Source organism: Barbus barbus, assembly GCF_936440315.1.
Source record: "Barbus barbus genome assembly, chromosome: 34".
NCBI classification, from domain to species: Eukaryota; Metazoa; Chordata; class Actinopteri; order Cypriniformes; family Cyprinidae; genus Barbus; species Barbus barbus.
In genome coordinates this window covers 13,895,973-13,915,823 of record NC_136762.1, presented here as the reverse complement: position 1 = coordinate 13,915,823, position 19,851 = coordinate 13,895,973, and the positions used below count along the sequence as shown (strand labels likewise).

General features: G+C 36.2%; 1 protein-coding gene across 4 annotated transcripts in view; it reads right to left on the bottom strand.

Moving 5' to 3' along the window:
• Nucleotides 1-14,933, bottom strand: part of LOC306854439 (cell surface glycoprotein MUC18-like) — a 36,257-nt gene extending 21,324 nt beyond the window's left edge. For 2 of the 4 annotated variants that reach the window (XM_079392425.1, XM_079392424.1), the window contains exon 1: nucleotides 14,708-14,888. In XM_079392425.1, the coding sequence (XP_079248551.1) occupies nucleotides 14,708-14,783 (76 nt within the window). In that variant the 5' untranslated portion in view covers nucleotides 14,784-14,888. Of the gene's footprint in view, nucleotides 1-9,172; nucleotides 9,500-14,707 lie in introns of those variants that run through there. The other 2 variants (XM_079392423.1, XM_079392426.1) reach the window with 2 other exon arrangements.
• Nucleotides 14,934-19,851: the final 4,918 nt, after the last annotated feature.

Here is a 19,851-nt window from a genome sequence, read left to right as displayed (position 1 = left end):
CCAGGAATCATCTATTTTATTTAAAGGGGACCTATTATGCAAAAATCACTTTTATAAGGTGTTTGAACAGTTGTGTGGCCGCAGTGTGTGACAACAACCAGCCTATAATGTTAAAAATCCACCAACTCATTTTTGTATAAAACCAATAAATCATGAACAGTCTCTCCATACGAGCTGTTTCAGATTCTCCCTCTGTTCATGTCACCGAGGGGAAAAAGTCCTGCCAATTTGTGACACTCTCTGTCCTATTAGCATAAACAGCCCTGAGTGAGAAGCTGCGGTCCGCTATTATTGGAGTTATATACAATGTCAGCACCAAAGAGGCTTTACAAGTGTTGTGTTTTGGGATGCACTAATGAACATAAGAGTCACCATAATCTCCCCCCATCTGAGCCCAGGACACTGTGGTTAAACTTCATTTTGGAAGGAAATATCGGTAACGTCCCCTATATGTTTAGGAATTAATACCAACGCTTCGTGCACGAACGTTAGCTCCAGACAAAGTAAGTATCACGTGTTTGTTTTCCAAATTGCCTTTCTGAAATAGCTTCTTGGCACTCTGTAAGGCTTATTGCTAAAGCTATCATTGTCTCTGCCTGTTTTCACTGATGCTGCCTTCAAGTGCTAGCAGAATGATCGTGAATAGGAATGTGGTAGTTAAAAGTTGCATATGAAAGCAATGTGAGTTGATCGCTTGAAGTTGTCGAGATCACTTATAAAGTTTGTGATAGCATGAGACCAGCTATGTTGTTATTTTTAGCCCACCGTGCTCCACGCCTGTGTAATTCATAAACACAAATTTATTGTGCACAGTATAATCAGATGACTGACTTTGAAACCGAGTAAGTTTTCTGTAAAGATAACAGGCTTGTACTAATAGGGGAATGTTTATTTGCAAAGGCTAGCACTGCTAATGCGGAGCTGGAGCTCTTGAAACTCCACCCTCTTCTCCGGGAGCAACAGCTCATTTGAATTTAAAGCAACACACTCAAATTCAGTGCGTTTTGGCTCATACCCTAAAAATGGCAAATTTAACAAGCTATAAAAATTTATCTGAGGGGTATTTTGAGCTAAAACTTCACATATACGATCTGAGGACATCAGAGACTTATTTTACATATTGTAAAAAGGGGCATAATAGGTCCCCTTTAAAGCTGCAGTCCGTAACTTTTTTGTGTTAAAAATTTACAAAATTTATATAATAAGCGAGCACACCATGAATCCATTTTCCAAACCGTGTTTTTAGCTTGTCCTGAATCACTACGGTACACCTATAATAAGTGTTTATATTCTGACTATTTAGACTCGTTCGAGTAGGTACCGCTGCGGAGTAGCCCAGTACTTGCATGATTCACTATAAACAAACAGAGAGAAGTAGCTCCAGCTACAATGTTCTTCTGCAAAACGCACGCGTGGTTATTTACATATGAACGGCGCGTGCCGCAAGGGGGCAGGATCGCATTAGAGATAATGAGTTAGACGGGAAAGACTGAACATCGTGTTGGTTTCATACGGATTACTTCATCACAGAATATCTGTTTTCGATATGACTTCATTTAAAAGGAGACACTTCAAGCTTTCTATAGATATCTCATGTCTCTGTGTTGAGTATTTGCCGAGTTACAGTTCATTTTAGTGACGCGTTTCTAAATGCAGTTTGCGGAGACGGAGAAGACAGAGCGCACCCTGTTTGATTTCTTTATTTTATAAAATTACAAAGTTGTGTTGTAATTATGAGTGTATACAAATAAAAGTAGATGCATTTACAGATTAGATTGATGTATTACTCTTATCTGTACAATTAAAACTCACAGAGTAATTTAAGTTCCTTTTAAGGGCTTTCAAAAAAATGCACCAAAACGCGCCAGCTCGTTTGTCGACCCCAGAGGGTTAACCGCTAGAGCGCCTAAAGTTACGGACTGCAGCTTTTAAAGAAAATGCTATTAAAATACAACACATAATTCAAGATGTGGTTGAAGTGACGCTGTGGTGGAAATTCCTTTCAGAAAAAAAATACTTTCTGCTAATGGACACATTAAATAAATTAAAAGTGTGGAAAGTTTTTCAAGAGAGTTTATTTTAAAAGTCCACAGGGCCAAAAGTGCCAATAGTTGAAGAAACACCCATTCTGTACGTAAAATTGCTTTCAGAAACATTTTTGTATTTCCTAAGTATGATCTATTAGACCCATATTTGTCTAAACACAGAAACCTCAGTTTACAACTGGAGAGTCAAGTATTGGTGACCCACTGTAATGCAGTAGTGCAATATCAGAAGAAAAACTATGAGCTCTTGCCAAACCATCCTCAGTAGAAAAGCATAATGTCCACAAATTACAAATCATTGGCAGTTTGTCCCGAAAATTCATTCCAGTCACTAGATCTATACAAATCTCTTAAAAAGATGATGATCAGAGGGTTCATTACATCACTCTCTGAATCAGACACTGATTACATTTCTAGTTTTTCACATTTGCATGCCAAGATAAATCTCAAGCAGTTCATTGATTCAAACAGGGCATTCCTGTTGACTCAAGAAGGAGACGGAGAAGGAGACATTCTCACAGGCCGTAAAAGGCTTCTTAGATGTTTGTGATCAGCAAAGATGGGTGTTTCAGGAAACCCCATAAATTATTTAGTTGCATAAATGACAGAAGAGATGAAGCTGCCTTTCCTTGTCAACATCAGCTCCCTGAGGAACATCTATCCCTGTTCTCTAGCTAATAGCTGAAGGGCTTCAAAGCATGAGCCAGTGGCTGTTTACAACCTGCTTCACTTCATGGATGCAAATGGATCCCTGCAAGCCTGTAAAAGGTCCCCGGGGGCTACATCAAGATGGAAGGAAGTCCACAATCAAAAACAGACATGAATATAGTGTTTGAACTGACGATCGGGAGTTTTTTAGCTTAAAAAGTGCACACTGATTCACAGAAGTTTGCATGTTTGCAGTGCATTTATTATTATATTGGCAAAAAAAGTATTTCTTAAAGTTACAGTAACTATTAAAATCTGTCTCTGAGCTACTTAAACCAGTAAACTCAAGTTTATAGACTGCCACGAAGACATTTCACCTGCTCTAACAAATTGGGTAACATGAGCAGGGGCAGAGACCACACAATGGCCCAAGTGGCATTTGCCCACCCAGAAAGACAGCTGATGGAATAATCTAACAGTTTAGAAATAAAAAGAACCTGCATTTTGTTGCACAGAAAATAATAATAGCTCAGATGCCAGCATAATATAATTTGCTCAATATTTAACAGCCATTACTCCAGTCTTCAACGTTACATGATCCTTCAAAAATCATTCTGAGGCCAGCTGTGAATTTCAGAAAACACGTTAATGGTTTTAAGTCTACAGCAAAAAGGTGAGAAGGTGCCAGAGGATGAGGATTTTATATGTTGTGTAAAGAACCATCTAGAGGGATTTGTGGTGGTATGTATCGCTGGGGAAGACTTACACTTATGGCAAAAGTCCAGAATGAAGAACCAGGGACACACAAGACTCTAGCTGGGGAGCAGGGAAACAGGGAAGTCTCTGAGGAATGCCTGGCATCTTTGGCCATATGATGACTTGGATAAGATTACCATTATGGAGCACCCTCTGTCCCACAAGCCAGACGCTCCACAATTCATGCTCTGTCATCATCCACTAACCCCACAAGTGTCCGTTTCACTTGCAAGTGAGAAAGGAGGCACCATTCTACAGAGATTAGGCACGCCTGCACCAGATCAGGATATATGAAGGATTCACAATGACACAACTATTTCTCAGGTCATGAATCTTGAGCTAAGAACACGGAGGGGTCTTTGTGACAGAGGTTACGAGGTTGGGAGCCTCATAAATTACTCTACTGTGTCTGAAGAGCCCATGAAATGACTTGATAAATGCAGTTTTCTATTGTGTTGACACATTTGCTATATGAAACAGAAAATGTCCACATATCGAAGGGTTTGTCTGTTTTAATTCAGTATAAACTTTAGTTATTAACATGATTGGCTACGTGCTAATGCTAGTCAATGCCTGCTATTAGGGTGAGGGGCATTCTCATAGAGGATTTAATTAGACAGAAATTACATGTAGTACAGGATAATCATCATTTTAGTCTGTTTTCCTAGAAGAGAAAGACTTTAAACTGTAAATTAGGGCTGCACAATTAATCAAATTTCTAATCGCGATTACGATTATGGATGCCACGATTACATAATTGTTCAAAGCCGCGATTACAAAAATAAATAAACAGTTAAAAATGCCCACTTAAATTATTCTATGTGCTTAAAGAAGCATTCGAGTTCAGTGCAGAGTTCTCCAGAACAAATGACATCTCTTTAATTTAAACTAGTTTAGAGCCAAATAAATCGGAGCTGTTATCCTCATCAACACTGATGCAGAAACAGTGCAACAACGATCCAGTTAGAAAACGTTTCAGTCCACAAATCACCCACATTTACCATAGTTTTACTGCAGTAGCACGGTAACTACTAATGGTACGGTGGTAGAAAAATAGGATATTCTTATTGAGTATTATTATATTGTTAATATACTAAATACGTTAAAGGAGTAATGGAATATAATTACATTATTTTGTTAATTATTCTATCAGTTGGTGTGGATTTTTAATTGTCAATGTCTTTAGGCTACTGTTTTTTAATGCAAACACCACAGAAACCATATAGTTAGGGTACTTTTTTTACCATGGTAATGAGGTGCTGTACTTTTGGTTATGTATAAAAGATGAGGCTGTTACAGTTTTCACAATGGTACCGTACTGTCAAATGTACATCTGCATCCCAACTCAAGCTCCTGCTACTCTGAACTCAAGCTCCTGTTCTAATGTGCATTTCTAAGAGACAAAACGTGTAATATTACATGTTCAGTGCTACCAAATCAGGTGCTGGTGCCACTGCTCTCGAATGTTAGTCTGGAGCCCTGATCATATAAATTGTACTGTAAAATGTTGCTGTAATTTGAAATTTCTTCTGTTTAATTGTAAATAAAATATACAGCTATAGTAAACCATTTTTTCTTTTTTTTCTTTTACTATTAGTATAACATTATTATACCACGCATAATTTTACCTTTTTTTGTTTAAAGAAGAAACCAAACCAATGTATAGTTGACATTTGAGGCTCAATGCTATAGAAAAGCAATAAAAGTTCAGGAAGAGTGTTTTCAGCCTTATATATATTATATAAAAATATGGCATGCAGCTTCAAACAATGGCATAAATCTGTTCAATATAATCGTTATTAATAATCGCAATTACAATCTCAAGGGAATAATCGACAATTCAGCCCTACTGTAAATGCTTAAAAATCACTGTCAATCAACTTTTAGGATATATAGATATGCTAACGACCATGGACTAAAAGCTACAAAGTAATCACAGATGTTGGCAAAAAAAACAGTAAGATTTCTGATTATAATAGCAAGCCACAGCATATAAATCAACACTTCTGACTTATATTTGGCCTGCTATCAGAGACAGATAGGGATCTGTTTCAAAAATCAGATCACATGGCTGAGCTTTTCATGTGGGCACTATGAGGGTGTTTGAGCCTGAAATCCTCCATAGCTGTCTGCTTTTCTCCATTTCTTACTAATATGTTTATCCGTCTTGTGTCTAATCAAATAAAAACTTAAAAGAATTTCTGTCTTTCATCAAGATGATGTCAGAACTGCTGTGGCAATTAATTTTTAAATTTTAAAACACTTTCTCCTACCCAGTTTAATGTGAGGCATAACTATAAGTAAGCCATTCATAGTCTGATTTCTCAGAAGAGTGTAAACACTGTGGATTTAAACCATTGCTCTGTTTGAGCGATCTGACAGCAGTCAACTTCAGGCTCATCTAATGGTGTGAGTTGGTTCTTAGATTAAGAAACTGTGGTAACACTTTATTTTAGGGTCTCTTAACTAGTTGTTTATTAGCATGCATATTACTAGAATATTAGTCATTAATTAGTAGCACATATTAATGGCTTATTCTACATGACCTTATTCTACATCCCTAATCCTACCCAATACCTAAACTTAACAACTACCTTACTAACTATTAATAAGCAGCAAATTAGGAATTTATTGAGGCAAAAGTTGTAGTTAATAGTGAATAAGTGTTCCCTATTCTAAAGTGTTACTGAAACTGTTTATGAACACAATCGTACAGACACGACAGTATATTATTTCAGTAAATAATAATGATTTTTACTGATAATCAAGACTCAATTAATCTATCAATTTGTGATTTGTAACATTTTCCCACCCATTTGTCAAAAATGCTAAATGCATGACAAAATAATAATAAAACAAAATCCAATACATATAAATCATCAGCTAGACACTTAATCAGGAGATCCATGGCCTGACTAAAAATAAGTCACAAAAAAGTTTTAAAAAAAATGCATAACAAGATAAAAACATAAAAGAACAGTATGGTTTCTAGAAAGGTCCTCGGAGACCCCAATTTAGCATGTCACACATCATTTGTGCAGATGAAAAGCCAATTCTGAAATCCATTGCAACGTTATAATTGTGGATTAGGAACTTTTTTCCATTCCATACTGACAAGTATTGATCAAAAGTTTCATCCATCCATCCATTCATCTTTCAATCCGCTTGTGCTATGTGGGTCTAGCTTAAATTGTCAGTATAATCAAAATTGATCATTTTACCCAGTCTGTATTTTTATTCTTACTCTACGATCTACTGTTAGTTTAGCAAAATTATAATGTCAAACTATGGAAACTAAAAGTAGAGTCTCTCACATAGTGTTGCCTATGCAGGGCTTTCTAATTTGATCAGTTGTTAGGTTCCTTACTAGGCAGCTCTCTAGGTTTCAATTCTTGATTTATTGCCATGTGATTGTTTGTAATAAAATATCCAGTTGTGTGTGTTTCACATTTTAAGGGCTATTGAAAGACAGTACCCCTATTCAGAGGACAATCACCCTCTGGCTTTACCATCCACAACTCATAATTTCCATCTCAATCTCCTGCACAAGATGATCCAGAACTTTATTTTAAGAGCACATAAATGCTAAATAGTTTCAGAAAACCACAAAAATGAGGCCAATCACAATGCCAGTTTACTTAACTGCCACCATGCAGCCTTCATATTGAGCATTAAACCAAGGCTGTTAAAATCTGGCTCCAAGCTTACAGTGATTCTCAGACAGCAAATTCAACAGAACATGATTTACAAACATAAAAATAGTTTGGGCTCGGGATTTGTATGCTGACAAACTGATGTTCTGCAAAACTGCACTGCGGTTCTGTTTAAAATCATTCGGCCGTGCCCTGAAAATATTTAGATTTCTAAAGTATATATTTTAAAATATTACTTGCCAGCAAAATATTCTGAATGAACTCCAAACAAACTTAAGACTGATGTACAACTACAATGACGTATCATGCCCTGCAGTACTACGCCACCCACAAGTGTCAAATCACTGACCTAAGTGGCGTGAATTATTTGATTTTACCCCACATCTGCATACATTATCCATTAATACAACTCAGATCCATTTAAAATGACAAACCACTGCAAACACATGAACTGTAACCCATTCATTGTGTAAGTCGAGCAAACAGAACAGCTGTAAACTGATTTTTCCCACAGCACATAAGCATTCAGTCTTTTTATACTCATATACAACATTATAATCATACATATTGCTGCACATTTAGATGTACTTAAGCAGAAAGCTGTAGTTTGATTTGTTCTTATTGGGTTAAAGTAGCCAGGAGTTGCAGCATGTTAGAAGCAGTTAGACTGTGGCACATGGCCAGAGCTGAGCAGAGTGCAGTTCCTCTGAGGCCTCGACGCAGCCTCCAGATCTCCAGAACAAGAGCCGCATTCAGGCCTTCTGAGTTCCCAGCGGGCAGGCCTGCAGGCCCAACCGAATTTTGGAAATTGAGGAGTTCTATCTTCAGACCACAATACTGTTTCCTCTAACCATTATGCATCTCATGTCAAAGTAAAGCAAATGTTCTGGAGGACAAATTAAACTGGGAATTATTTTTGGGTTGAAACCAGAGAAGTTACGTTATTTTCTTTTTTTATCATTTGCTGTCGTTCGAAACCCACTTGACTTTGTTTATCATGTTGTATCATGATTTAATGGTTGGCTGTGAATACCATGACCTCGCATGGAAGACAGCAGCTTGGATATTCTGCTAAACTTCTCATTTTCCACAGATGAAATGAAATCATATGAGTTTAAAACAACCTAAGGACATAATTTTAATATTTGTGTGAACTATCCCTTTAAGAAAGGTCTGCAGATGGAACAAGTCGCTTCTTAAACCCTCCAATCTTTGTTGAAAGGAACGGTTAGTGTCTTCAGATTCAAAGACGTAAATGACAGAAGATACCTGTCTTTCATCTGTCTTCAGTCAGGTTATCAATAATGCAAAGTTAAAGTGTGTTGAACTAAGACAGAGACTGCCTTTACATTCATTTATGTTTATGTTTATCATGCACAAAATGTCTCATAGAATTTCAAATGATGAACCGGGATACACTGTTTATAACACAACACACTAGAATGCATTTATATAATGCTTTTATATATAGCGTTTAAAAGTCAGTGAGAATTTTTTTTTTTTCAATAAATTAATACTTTTATATAGCAAGCATCAATTAAATTGGTGTGAAAGTAAAGTGAAAGATTTTATATTTTGAACTTTCTCAAAGAATCCTGAAAAAGTATCATGATGTCCACAAAAATATTGTGTTTTCAACATTGACAACACATAAAGATAAAGACTGGAGTAACGGCAGCTGAAATTTCAGCTTTACCATCGCAGAAATACACTAAACTTTAAAATATATTAACATTAAAACTGCTATTTTAAATTGTAATAATATTTCACAATATTACAGTATTTCCTGCATTTTGAGCATATAAATGCAGCCTTGGTGAGCATAATGCGCTTCTTTCAAAAAATGTAATTAAATAAATAAATATCTTACTTACAGTCCCCAAACTTTGAACGCTGGTTTATGTTCTTTTTCACAAGAATTTTACTGTTTAATTAACCTTGAACAACTGCAAAACTTCACAGATTTGTTGGTAATGAAGCAGTTCTCAAAATATAGCACCATCATGTTGAAATCCAGGGCTAAAACTTGCCTGTTCTAAAGATCTCAAATGCAAACATATAGAGGTTTACCTTCACACGAACTGCCCAGCCCACATGTAGCGTCCTCTTCCACCAGGAAATATTTCAGTGCTGCCACAAAGTTATCAAAAATTATATTTCTATATCTAACTTCACAATTTTGGTTTCTTTGTTAATTTATAGGCTGCTACTAAATTCTCAAAACTACTAAAAAAGAGGTGACAATTACAGTGGGACATTCCATTGCTACTCTGAAGATGTAAAAAATAACACTCCACTAATGAGAGCTATTCTCTAATAATCCATAAAGAAAAGTGTTCTATGATCTATTCATCGAAGTATACAGTGATTGACGGTCTCTATTACAGGACTAACCTCTGCAGGTTATGTGATCCAGAGCTATGTATAATGAGCGTGACCATTCATTATCAGCCACATTCCCAAAAGTTGACTGTACCGATTAGTATGTGCTGGTCATAAAAGGTAATATCACAGCCACTCACAGGCAGACTCTGTGTTTGAGCAATCAGAGTGAATCATATGGCTCATTGCTGTAACCTAGCAGGAAAGCTGCTGTTGTGGGGGTGGGCAGGACTCGCAGTCTGAAACCTGAACTTAAGCACGTTCTGTGATTGTTAGAATGCCAGGTGTGGGCAGCTGTTTGCTGGGACCCACGTGCAGAAAAGTGAACGCAGTATGAGAGCGTGTCCAGAGATCTGAAGTCAGGTTTGGTGACATTAAACAGCTTTAGCTGTACTGCAAACAAATCTCAATCAGTATTTTTGTCTTGTTTTTGAGTAAACATCCTTAAAACAAGATAAAGTTTGAAAGATAAACTGCATAAATATTAAGATTTGTTTTACAGAATATAACTTGAATAAAGTCTTTTTTGTAGCACACTAGCAAATAGTTTTTTGGGTTTTTTTCTTCTAGTTAGTTCTAGTTATTTTAATTTAAACGATAAACTGATTTTGGGTAACAAACATACAGATCAGTATTTTGTATTTTTTTTTTTATATTATATTTGATATCCTGAATAAATGCTAATGATAATATTTAATTCTGGAAAATCCTACACACAGCTCATATGATATCCAAAAATCCAACAATATCTGATTTCCTTGATCATCATGTAATTAACATTTGCTTTAATTCTTTAAAGTGTACAATGCAATTTTAATATGTTTTCATAAACACATATTCCTAATTTCAAATTAAAAACTTTTGCAGTGTTTGAAATATTATCAAATATACCGTATCCGACGGAGAAATAGAATTAGGAAAAATACATACTTTTTGACTAAGGAAATTACTAAACTGTAAGGAATCAAACATTAATAAATCCAGCTGCAAAAGAATTGTGGAGCCTCTTATCTCACTAGTCACTTACAGAGTGTAATAGCATCTACCATCGTTAGGAAAAAGTCATAATTATCTTTATCTGTTCTATCTCGCTCACTCAGTCATATGCACTCACTCCCTCTGAAGCAGTTTTATGCTCTTTCTGGGAAATGAAAGTATTGCATTAATGGTCAACACTTTTGCGAGCTTATAAGCACCATGCCTTTACAAAAACTTTGAGATTTAAAAGCCATGGCAAAGTTCATAAAGTCTGCTTACTTACTGTTTTTAGATAAATCAATGCTCTTGACAGAAGTACAGCAAGTACAACATGTAGGCCTAGGTATTTACATTTCGTGCCATTAACGTCACCAAAAATAAATACTATTTTTAAACAGATTTCCAGAATACTATACCTGGGTAACCTGGCTGCCATTGCTCAGACAAAGAAAGGGAGTTCAACCTATGAATGGTTTACTAGTAATTATTATAGATATTTAAACATAAAAATAACACTGAAAATAAATTACATCTCCTCATTAAAACAAAATAATTTCAAAATAATGGGAAAGCAACATGTCAATGCAATAAAGACTTTTCCCCAAAACATGCCTAACTTCAGTTTATAGCAATAGTTTAACAAGAGTGCAGGGCTTTTTTCCGCTTGCAGAGATCTGGATACTGTCAGCCTAATCTCAACAATACTGCATTACACAGACACATATTTATAAAACACTGATAGACACAGAATATCATACGCAGGAGCAGGATTATTCTTCTGTTATAAGGACAGATATTTAGAGGAATGATATGCATAGAACAAAAAAAGCCATGCATATTCCAGGCATTATAAGCATGCAGATTATTCCTGAAAACAGAGTGGCAAAGAGGCCACACTGGAGAAGCTCTAGGTCTGAGCAGAGACAGAGAGCAGCATGAAGGGGAAATGACTCTCAGTCGTGCACAGTGATTGAACACTAATGGACAGTCAGCTGCTATCCATCACTCAAATAAACCAGGGCTCAGACCCAGAATGCCTCTCATCAACAACAAACACTGCAGACTCACTGTACTGTAGCACACACTGAATGCAAGGCATGCAGCAATTATCACTCATGACATGTGCTTCAGAATGATTCTCTCTGATTGGTTCTTGCACAAGGTTTGACTGTATGCTCATTCTGAAAAGGGAAAGTGACTTTAAGCCAGGAATCCAAGCTCAAAAAGCTTGGAGGGTGCGGTCCTATATGAAGTGGTCTTTCCTATGCCACAGTTAATTTTTCAACTTCACAGACTGTGAAACAAATAAAATAATGCTCTAAAGACTGCCCTGTAAATTCAGTTTGGAACAAACATATTATATTGAAGTTGTAAATGTTATTAAGTATGGAGTGAATTACATGGCTAATCACCAAAATTAATAAATATGGGGGTATGAAATGTCGATTTGAGCTAAAATGATTATATAATCTTAATTGGTTTGAATGAGAAAAGAGATGTGAGTAATACAAGAGATACGAAAGTAATGCTGTGTTCAGTTATCCGGATAAACAGATAACATTGCCATGGGTCAAGGTGAAGAGCGCGACAAGTCAATCAGAATCAAGTTTCTATTGAACTTTCATCAAAAAAATCCTTCAAAATGTTTCACAGTTTTTAAAAACAGCACAACTGTTTTCAACATTGATTAGAATAAGAAATGTTTTTGTGTTCTTTGTGTAGATTCTGGTTTCACAATTTCATATTTTATATAAAACGAAAAACATTGTTTTTCCCAAGTAGTGCAACAAGTCTCATGTTGACTAGTACTTTTACTACCACCAGCATAAATAAACGCATCTGTTTCAATCTCAAGAGATTTAACAGATAACAACAATTTAAATGTATTCTAACTCTACTTACACAGCTGTTTTACATATGAGTAGGCTACATTAATAGGCAACACTTTAAAGACTATTTCAACAGTAGCACTGCTGCATGCTTTAAAGATGCTTACTTCATTATATACATTTATGTACAACTACATACAAAGACCTTTACTGTTTCACTACATGCCTTTGTAAGAGTAAACACACATCATCTTTGACATAATCCTGAGATCGAAAATGGCCTTTAACCCTAAATTAGATGGTGTCCAGAAAGACACTTTGTTTCTTTTATCATCTAAAATGTTGAGATCCAAGTGTTTTAAGTCTTTCAATGACTCAGAGAGGGTCTTCATACCATGCACATAAAAGCGGCTCCACTCACAGAAGCTTTGTTCACTGCGTGCACTTCACACAGGCCATGTTCAAACCCACAAAATCTGACACAGTAAAACAAGACAGCTGCAAAACCCTAACACACACCACATATGAGAACGTGTTCATACAAAGTAGTCCTAATCGCTTTAGAAATGTGACCGTGGGGAAGGAGAACAATATTGCTAATCAACATATTTATCTCTAAAATGGCCCTAACTTTAGGCTAGACATCCTGAATAGTGGTGTGCATTTAAACCCAATTACTAGGAACAGTTCTGGATAATATTACATAGATAAAAATCTAATTCCCCAAAACAGACCAAATCCATTTATATTAGGCAACTGATCTTTTTTGGCCCTTGTTTTTTTTATATAAAAAACAATCATGTAAGCTGTTACGAATGTCCTAAACTGAAAAAAAGTGTTTTAGTGCATTCCAGAGTCTATTTTTGGTATTTGGTAAAGGTTTTTGGTATATACTCAAAAATACACTAAAACCCTAATAAGTTAAAGCACCTATATGATTAGAGCAGTTTGTGACTCATATTCTCAGAAATGCGGAAGGATGTACTGAGCTACTACAGATTAGGTCAGAACTAGAAAGATGCAGGAAAGGAGACGGAAAAAAGCAGGGGCTGAAACAGGAGGTCAGTATACAATAAGGAAAAGCATGAATGGTGGTCAACGGAAAGGGGGATAATTACGCAAAAGAATAAGGAAAAATGAAGAAACGGTGAGGAAGCTCAACACAGATGTGGAGATCAAAGGGTGAATGGAAACAATGTCTGATTATGAACTCGCATGTCAGTCAACAGATGCTTCTGAACAAAGAAAATGCCATTGGTGGAGATGCAGTTCCTTCCTTGTCAATCCTCATGTCTAATCATACAATAATGTGCTAAAGTAGTAGGCCAATCCATTAGATATTCAACATGATTACAAAACACATCTGCAAGTTATGATCCAGTGCTTCATAACAGTCTTAAAAACACTAATGTTATCTAACCACGGTCCCGTGGTCTGTGAAGAGAAAGATAAACCTGCTACTGTGTCCTCAACACAACTCCTTTCAGTGTTCTGACTGAAGCTCCTCCAGTTAAGAACATCCCCTGACAATGAACATAAGAATAATCCTTCGATTATACACAATGCTACAATAATGCTGTTTTACCCACACTGAAAAACCTTTTATGTTGAAACAGTTTTCACTCAAACAATTGCTAGTACATTTTACAAATAATTCCAAAGTATAAGCAAGCAACACATTAAATAAACATGAAGATCTGAAGCAGAGAAACTGAAACAGCATTTTGTTGTAAAACGTACTCCAAAAAATATATTTACAGTGTTTATAACCCTGTTTTTGCCTTTGTCTACTAAATTAAAGAATTTTTTTATTACAGAATTATGAAAGTGTCAAAATGTTCAAAACAAAAATCTAAATTGAAAATAGTTTAATAATAATCATAATACATTTCAAAATTAATAAATAAATTAAAGTGGCTTTTAAAGATCATTACATTTAACTCATGAAAAAAAAAATCAAGATGAATCAAGATCACTAAAGAACTTAGAAATATCTGAAAGCACAATTCTTTTAATCTTATTCTGCATGTGGGGTGCTGGTTTTTACGTTAAAATGTCCTTGAATACTTTCTTGTGATTGGTTTACAAACTTAACATTTATAGTATAACCTTATAATGATCTGAAGAAGTGATTTTGCTTTAAAAACGTTAGAATTAATTACAATCATACTAAGTAGCCTACACAATTTGAAGAGTTGAGCTAGTATCACCACATGCAGCATGAATTGTGTTCAGCCTTTATAATGAAAATGCATTACATCTACAATGTTCTCATTCATTTCCTATGAATGAGGAAAGCATCTCGCACTTTTGCACAAGAATGAATGACACAGTTTATATCACACTATTCCTGGCATAAACTTTCCCGTTGACTGTGAACCTGATTCTGTCATTTTCAATTGAAACTTTGACTTACTTTTGCACGTGAGGACGCTCAGTCCCGCAATCAAGAGCGCGATATAACGGAGGGTCATGTCTCCCTGATCCGACATTTGATGCGAGGAGATTGAGTGCGCCGGAGATCTGAAGTCTCCTGTAGATCATCAGATAGCAGATGTTTGCACTGAGAGCGCCTGAAGTGAAGAGATATGAGAGGGAGGAACCTAGTGGGCTGCGCCCTGTATGCCACACTGTCTGCTACTGCACATGAAACGCTGTATTTAGCTAAAATACTCACCAACATTTTTAAAGTGAACATATTATTATAATATCAGCATTATGCAGGTGTTTTGCTGGAAACTACTTTGTGAACCCTTAAGAAATTTCTGCATAAGTTTCACATCAGCCTGAAGGAATTTGCCCCATTCATCTTCAAACACTGCTTCAATTCAGTGATGTTGTCAGGCTTCCCTGCATAAACTTCTTCGTTCAAGTTCTTCCACAACATTTCTGTTGGCTTGTGGTCGGGTTTCAAAATTCGGAAATTTTGCCATTTCAAAACCATTAAAAAGAAATCTTCTGCTTCAAGACTAGTGTGTTGAGTGTTGAATTATTGCTGCTGGATTTTCTGTTGTGTTTCAGTTTCAGGATTTATATACATATTGGCCAACATTAGATATTGCTTGATAGTATATTTTTGTTTATCACCTATTTTCATATTTAGATGACCTAACCCTTAAGGTTAATTTTCAGACAAAAAAATGTAAATAAAAAAATCTATAATTTAATAACACTTTTAAATGTAATCTTTAGCAAATCTCAAAGTGAATATAATGTTTGTAGTATCGTATATTTATATTGTATTATATTGTGATGCTTGAATTTACTTGTAGATTTTGAAAAAAAACGTATATAATATTGATATTAATATTTGTAATATTCATATTAAGATATTTGATTCCATGTGAATTGGCTTATCGCCAATAACAACAACAAGCCAGAAATGATCATTTAAACCAAAATGTTGGTGCTATATTTTTTCAGAAGGACTGTTCTATAAATTAATAAAATAAATAAAATGATCATTTAACTGGTAAGATCTGATCACTATGCTGGTAAAATGTTTGCAGTAATACAGAGAAAGTGTAGGGGTTCACAAACTTTCTAGGGTCAGTAAACATTATATATTGTACAATATTGATTGTTTTCTCATAATAATACATTTACTGCTGTTTGGCTGAGAGACATGGGGAGGTGTCTCCTGAAGTATATGACATATATATTCTGACTTGCAATCTAAGCACATGAGCAATAGCTTGACCTGATATTTATTCAGGCGATGGAGCCTGAAGTCTAAATCAGTGCTTTCTATATTTATCAACGGTCATTATAAATGCTATTGTTCTCGATAATGAGGCTTTTAGTTGGCTTTTTAAATAGTTTCTAAATTGACTTTATTTGAACTGTCTACCATTAGTGGATGAAAAACAGATTTGGAGAGCCTGTAATCTGATCATCCATCCAATGATCTACTGCTGAGAACTAATTACGAGACAAACCAAGGAATATGTATTTGAAAATAGGCTGAAAATTTCCTGTGGGACTAAAGTCGAGAATCAATTTGACATGGTTTATTCCCTCACATGACCCACCAAGTCAAATCCCTTTTGAGATGCTCATTTTTAGTTTCAGAGCTCAGTTTGAAGTAAGGGCAGTATTTCGTCAAAGTAATAGGTTGCTGGCTGTAGTTTGTGAGTGTGATGTTGACAGCTATGCTCTGGAGACCTCAGGTAATGTTTGCACACCTGGAGGAGAGTGTGGTGGTGCTCTGCTGACAAAAAAACAAGAGATGCAAATTCATTTGGTCACATTTTACATAACTTTATGTATCAAAGTAAAATTGTGTATGAGATCTATTTCAAGTTACCAAAGTTTTACCAATTAGTTTGGTTGTATTCTTGAAATGCATTCTTCATTCCATAGTCTAAACTGGAATAGAATAGAATAGAATAGAATAGAATAGAATAGAATAGAATAGAATAGAATAGAATAGAATAGAATAGAATAGAATATTACTTCTGGATCATTTTGTTTGATAAATTAGTGGAATAAATTAGTGGATAAATTTAATTGGGTTCTCTTTATTTAGTTAATGAAGATCTGACCACTATGCTGTTAACATTTATGCAGTAATACAGATAAAGTGTAGTGTAGGGGTAGAATAGAATAGAATAGAATAGAATAGAATAGAATAGAATAGAATAGAATAGAATAGAATAGAATAGAATAGAATAGGCCCACTTAAAAATGTATAAATGAAACTGCATTATATAGCACAATATCAAACCAAAGGCGTTATTTCATGAAAGCACAAATGTGTTTTCATATAACAGTTTACAAAAAGAAGTTACAGTTTGAATAGAGTTAAATAGTAAGACGCATTATGGATGGACTTGTATTTTGTACAGAAGTGACAAAGTTAAAATGGCTTAATGATTTATTTGTTTGTTTTGTTTTATTTATTTATATAGCACAATTAAAACAACACAAGGTTGACCAATGTGCTGTACAGTAACAACTAATAAAAAGAGGACCATATCACAGAAAGATAAATAGGACAAAAGAAAAATAAAATAAAATAAACAGGTAAAACAACGAACCCCAATATTGAAAGCTCAGTGTGATCAGCCAAAAACTAGTTCTAATAAATACAGTTTCAAATTTCTCTTAAAAGACCCCAATGGAGTCTAAGACGTAACGGCAAACTATTCCAAAGCTTTGGAGCCACCCCTGAGAATGCCCGATCACCACACAGCTTTAACCTTGACCTGGGGACAACCAAGATCATCTGATTAGATGACCTTAGATTCCTTTGAGGTTTATGAACAAGTATGATCTGTTAAATAAGAGGGTGCCCGATTGTGTAGGACTTTGTATACTAAAACAATTCATTTAAAATTGACCCTGTGGTGGACCGGCAGCCAATGTAAAGTGGCTAAAATAGGTGTTATATGCTGATGTTTACGGACACCCATCATTAATCTAGCAGCAGCATTCTGCACTAGCTGTAAGCGAGATATTGATGATTTGCTCACACCTGCATATAAAGAGTTACAATAATCCAGTCTAACAAAAATAAAAGCATGAATAAGCTTTTCAAAATTGCTGGGTGACAGAAACGGTTTTACCTTGGCTATCTTAAGTGAAAAAAGTAGGGCTTAACCACTGACTTGATCTGTTTATCAAATTTCAGAGATACATCAAACTGAACCCCCAGATTCTTAACCACTGATTTCTGGAAAGGACCCAAGTTTCCCAAATCAGAAAAGACTTGGGACTCGGAGTTTCCGAACAAGATTACAGTCTTGGTTTCATTTAAACTTAAAAAGTTTGCTGGCATCCATAATTTGACTTCATGCAGGCAGTTTAGTAGCGAACTAATTGAACTCTTATCGTGCTTCCGCAAAGGAAAGTATACCTGAGTATCGTCGGCAAAACAGTGAAAAAAAACTCCATGTCTTTTAAAAATAGAACCCAAGGGCAACATATACAATATGAACAAGATGGCGGCATGGAGCAGTAGGCGTTGTCACAGCTCTCTTAGTTTACAGCTTGCTTTTTAACTTTTTAAGTCCTATTAATTTTAGTTTTTTTGTGGATCATTCTAATAACCATTCATTATTTAACAGATATGAGAAAATATTTGTTAATAATACTGACTGGTTAGTTAAACAAACATACAGTGCCTTGGGAAATTTCGGACATGGGAAGCACAATTTAGTGGTAACCTTTATTTATCTATCTTTGTACACACGAGTGAAGAAACATTCAAAGTCATTAAATCATCAAAGTGAAGCTTTAGGCCTAATCATCATGATGTTTACTATTATCGGGAGATATTCATCCCTGTCCCGGTCCACACCACGCCAAACCAGTGAATTTATTGGATTTTACGTCGGACTCGGCTGTCTCTCAGGTACGCACTCTGGGTCGCGGGACGTTGCTGTCTGGTTATGTACAACAAACTAACCTCTCTTGCTCTGGTTCGCCGGGTTCTGGTGGCGTCGTCTTGCCTGCGTGGAGTGCCGTGACGAGCGGGGAGGTGGTGGAGGCCCAGCGGCTGGGCACTACCATCATGGGCCGGCGTCACACCGGCCCAGTGGATTCCATGTCGGATCCAGCTATCCTTCAGGTACAAACTTTTGGTGGCAGTATGTCACTGTCTGGCTATGCTCAACACACTAACCTCCCTCGCTCTATCTTGCTGGATGCTGGTGGCGGTGTTGGTGCGGGGAGCGTTGTGGCAGATGAGGCTGAGTTGCCGGGTGTTACCACGGCCGCAGTTGGTGTTCCGCGGCCTGTCCATGTGGGATTGTTGGCGTCGGAGCATGCCTGGGTTCCCTTGCGGCGAGCGGGAGTGACAAGGACTTTCAGACGAGATTGTGCATTTTAAGACCTTTGAGGAATGAAGGGAATTCTGCTCCGTTGGAGTCACCAAACAGTTCCATCTCTGTTAACTCTGGTTTAGGTACTTCACAAGTGTTTGCAAAGTCTATGCAAAATGTAAAAAGTAAAGTTGTAAATCAAGGTATTTTAAAAAATAAGAAATGGGGATTCTTTCAGACAGTAAATCAATCAAGAACAATTTGGGATCCTAAAGCCAAGCCAAAGGGTCTCTTAGGTGGGCATTTGAATATACGAAGTATTACATCAAAAAGTGATCAAATCCATCATCTTTAGGGTGGTCTTTCGGGGGGAAGGGTCCATAGACCCTCACAGATTGTTTGTTGAATGAGAGGGTTTGCTGGATTATTCATTAAATATAATGAATAAATGTGTGTCTCATTGGTCCAAATGCTACACTGTGAATCCCATATCATTGTCTTGCTTTCTTGAAGTAGTGGAAAGAACCATGCTTTTCCTTCAACAACAGGAAGGAAGTAGGAAAGAAATCATTCTTTCCATTCTGGACCCTGGGGAATGTTTTTTGGAGTTGTCTGCTTGAATGTGAGGGGCTATTGTCTGTAAAACACAAGGGTGGTGACTGTGAACGTCTGAGGAGTGAAGGGGCTCAAACTAAGGCAGGGAGCAGAAGACAGGGTCCTACATGTGCGCAAAAGACTCTTCACAAAAACAGGGTTTGTTTCAAGGAGACACTGACATCAATGCTCTTGATCATGG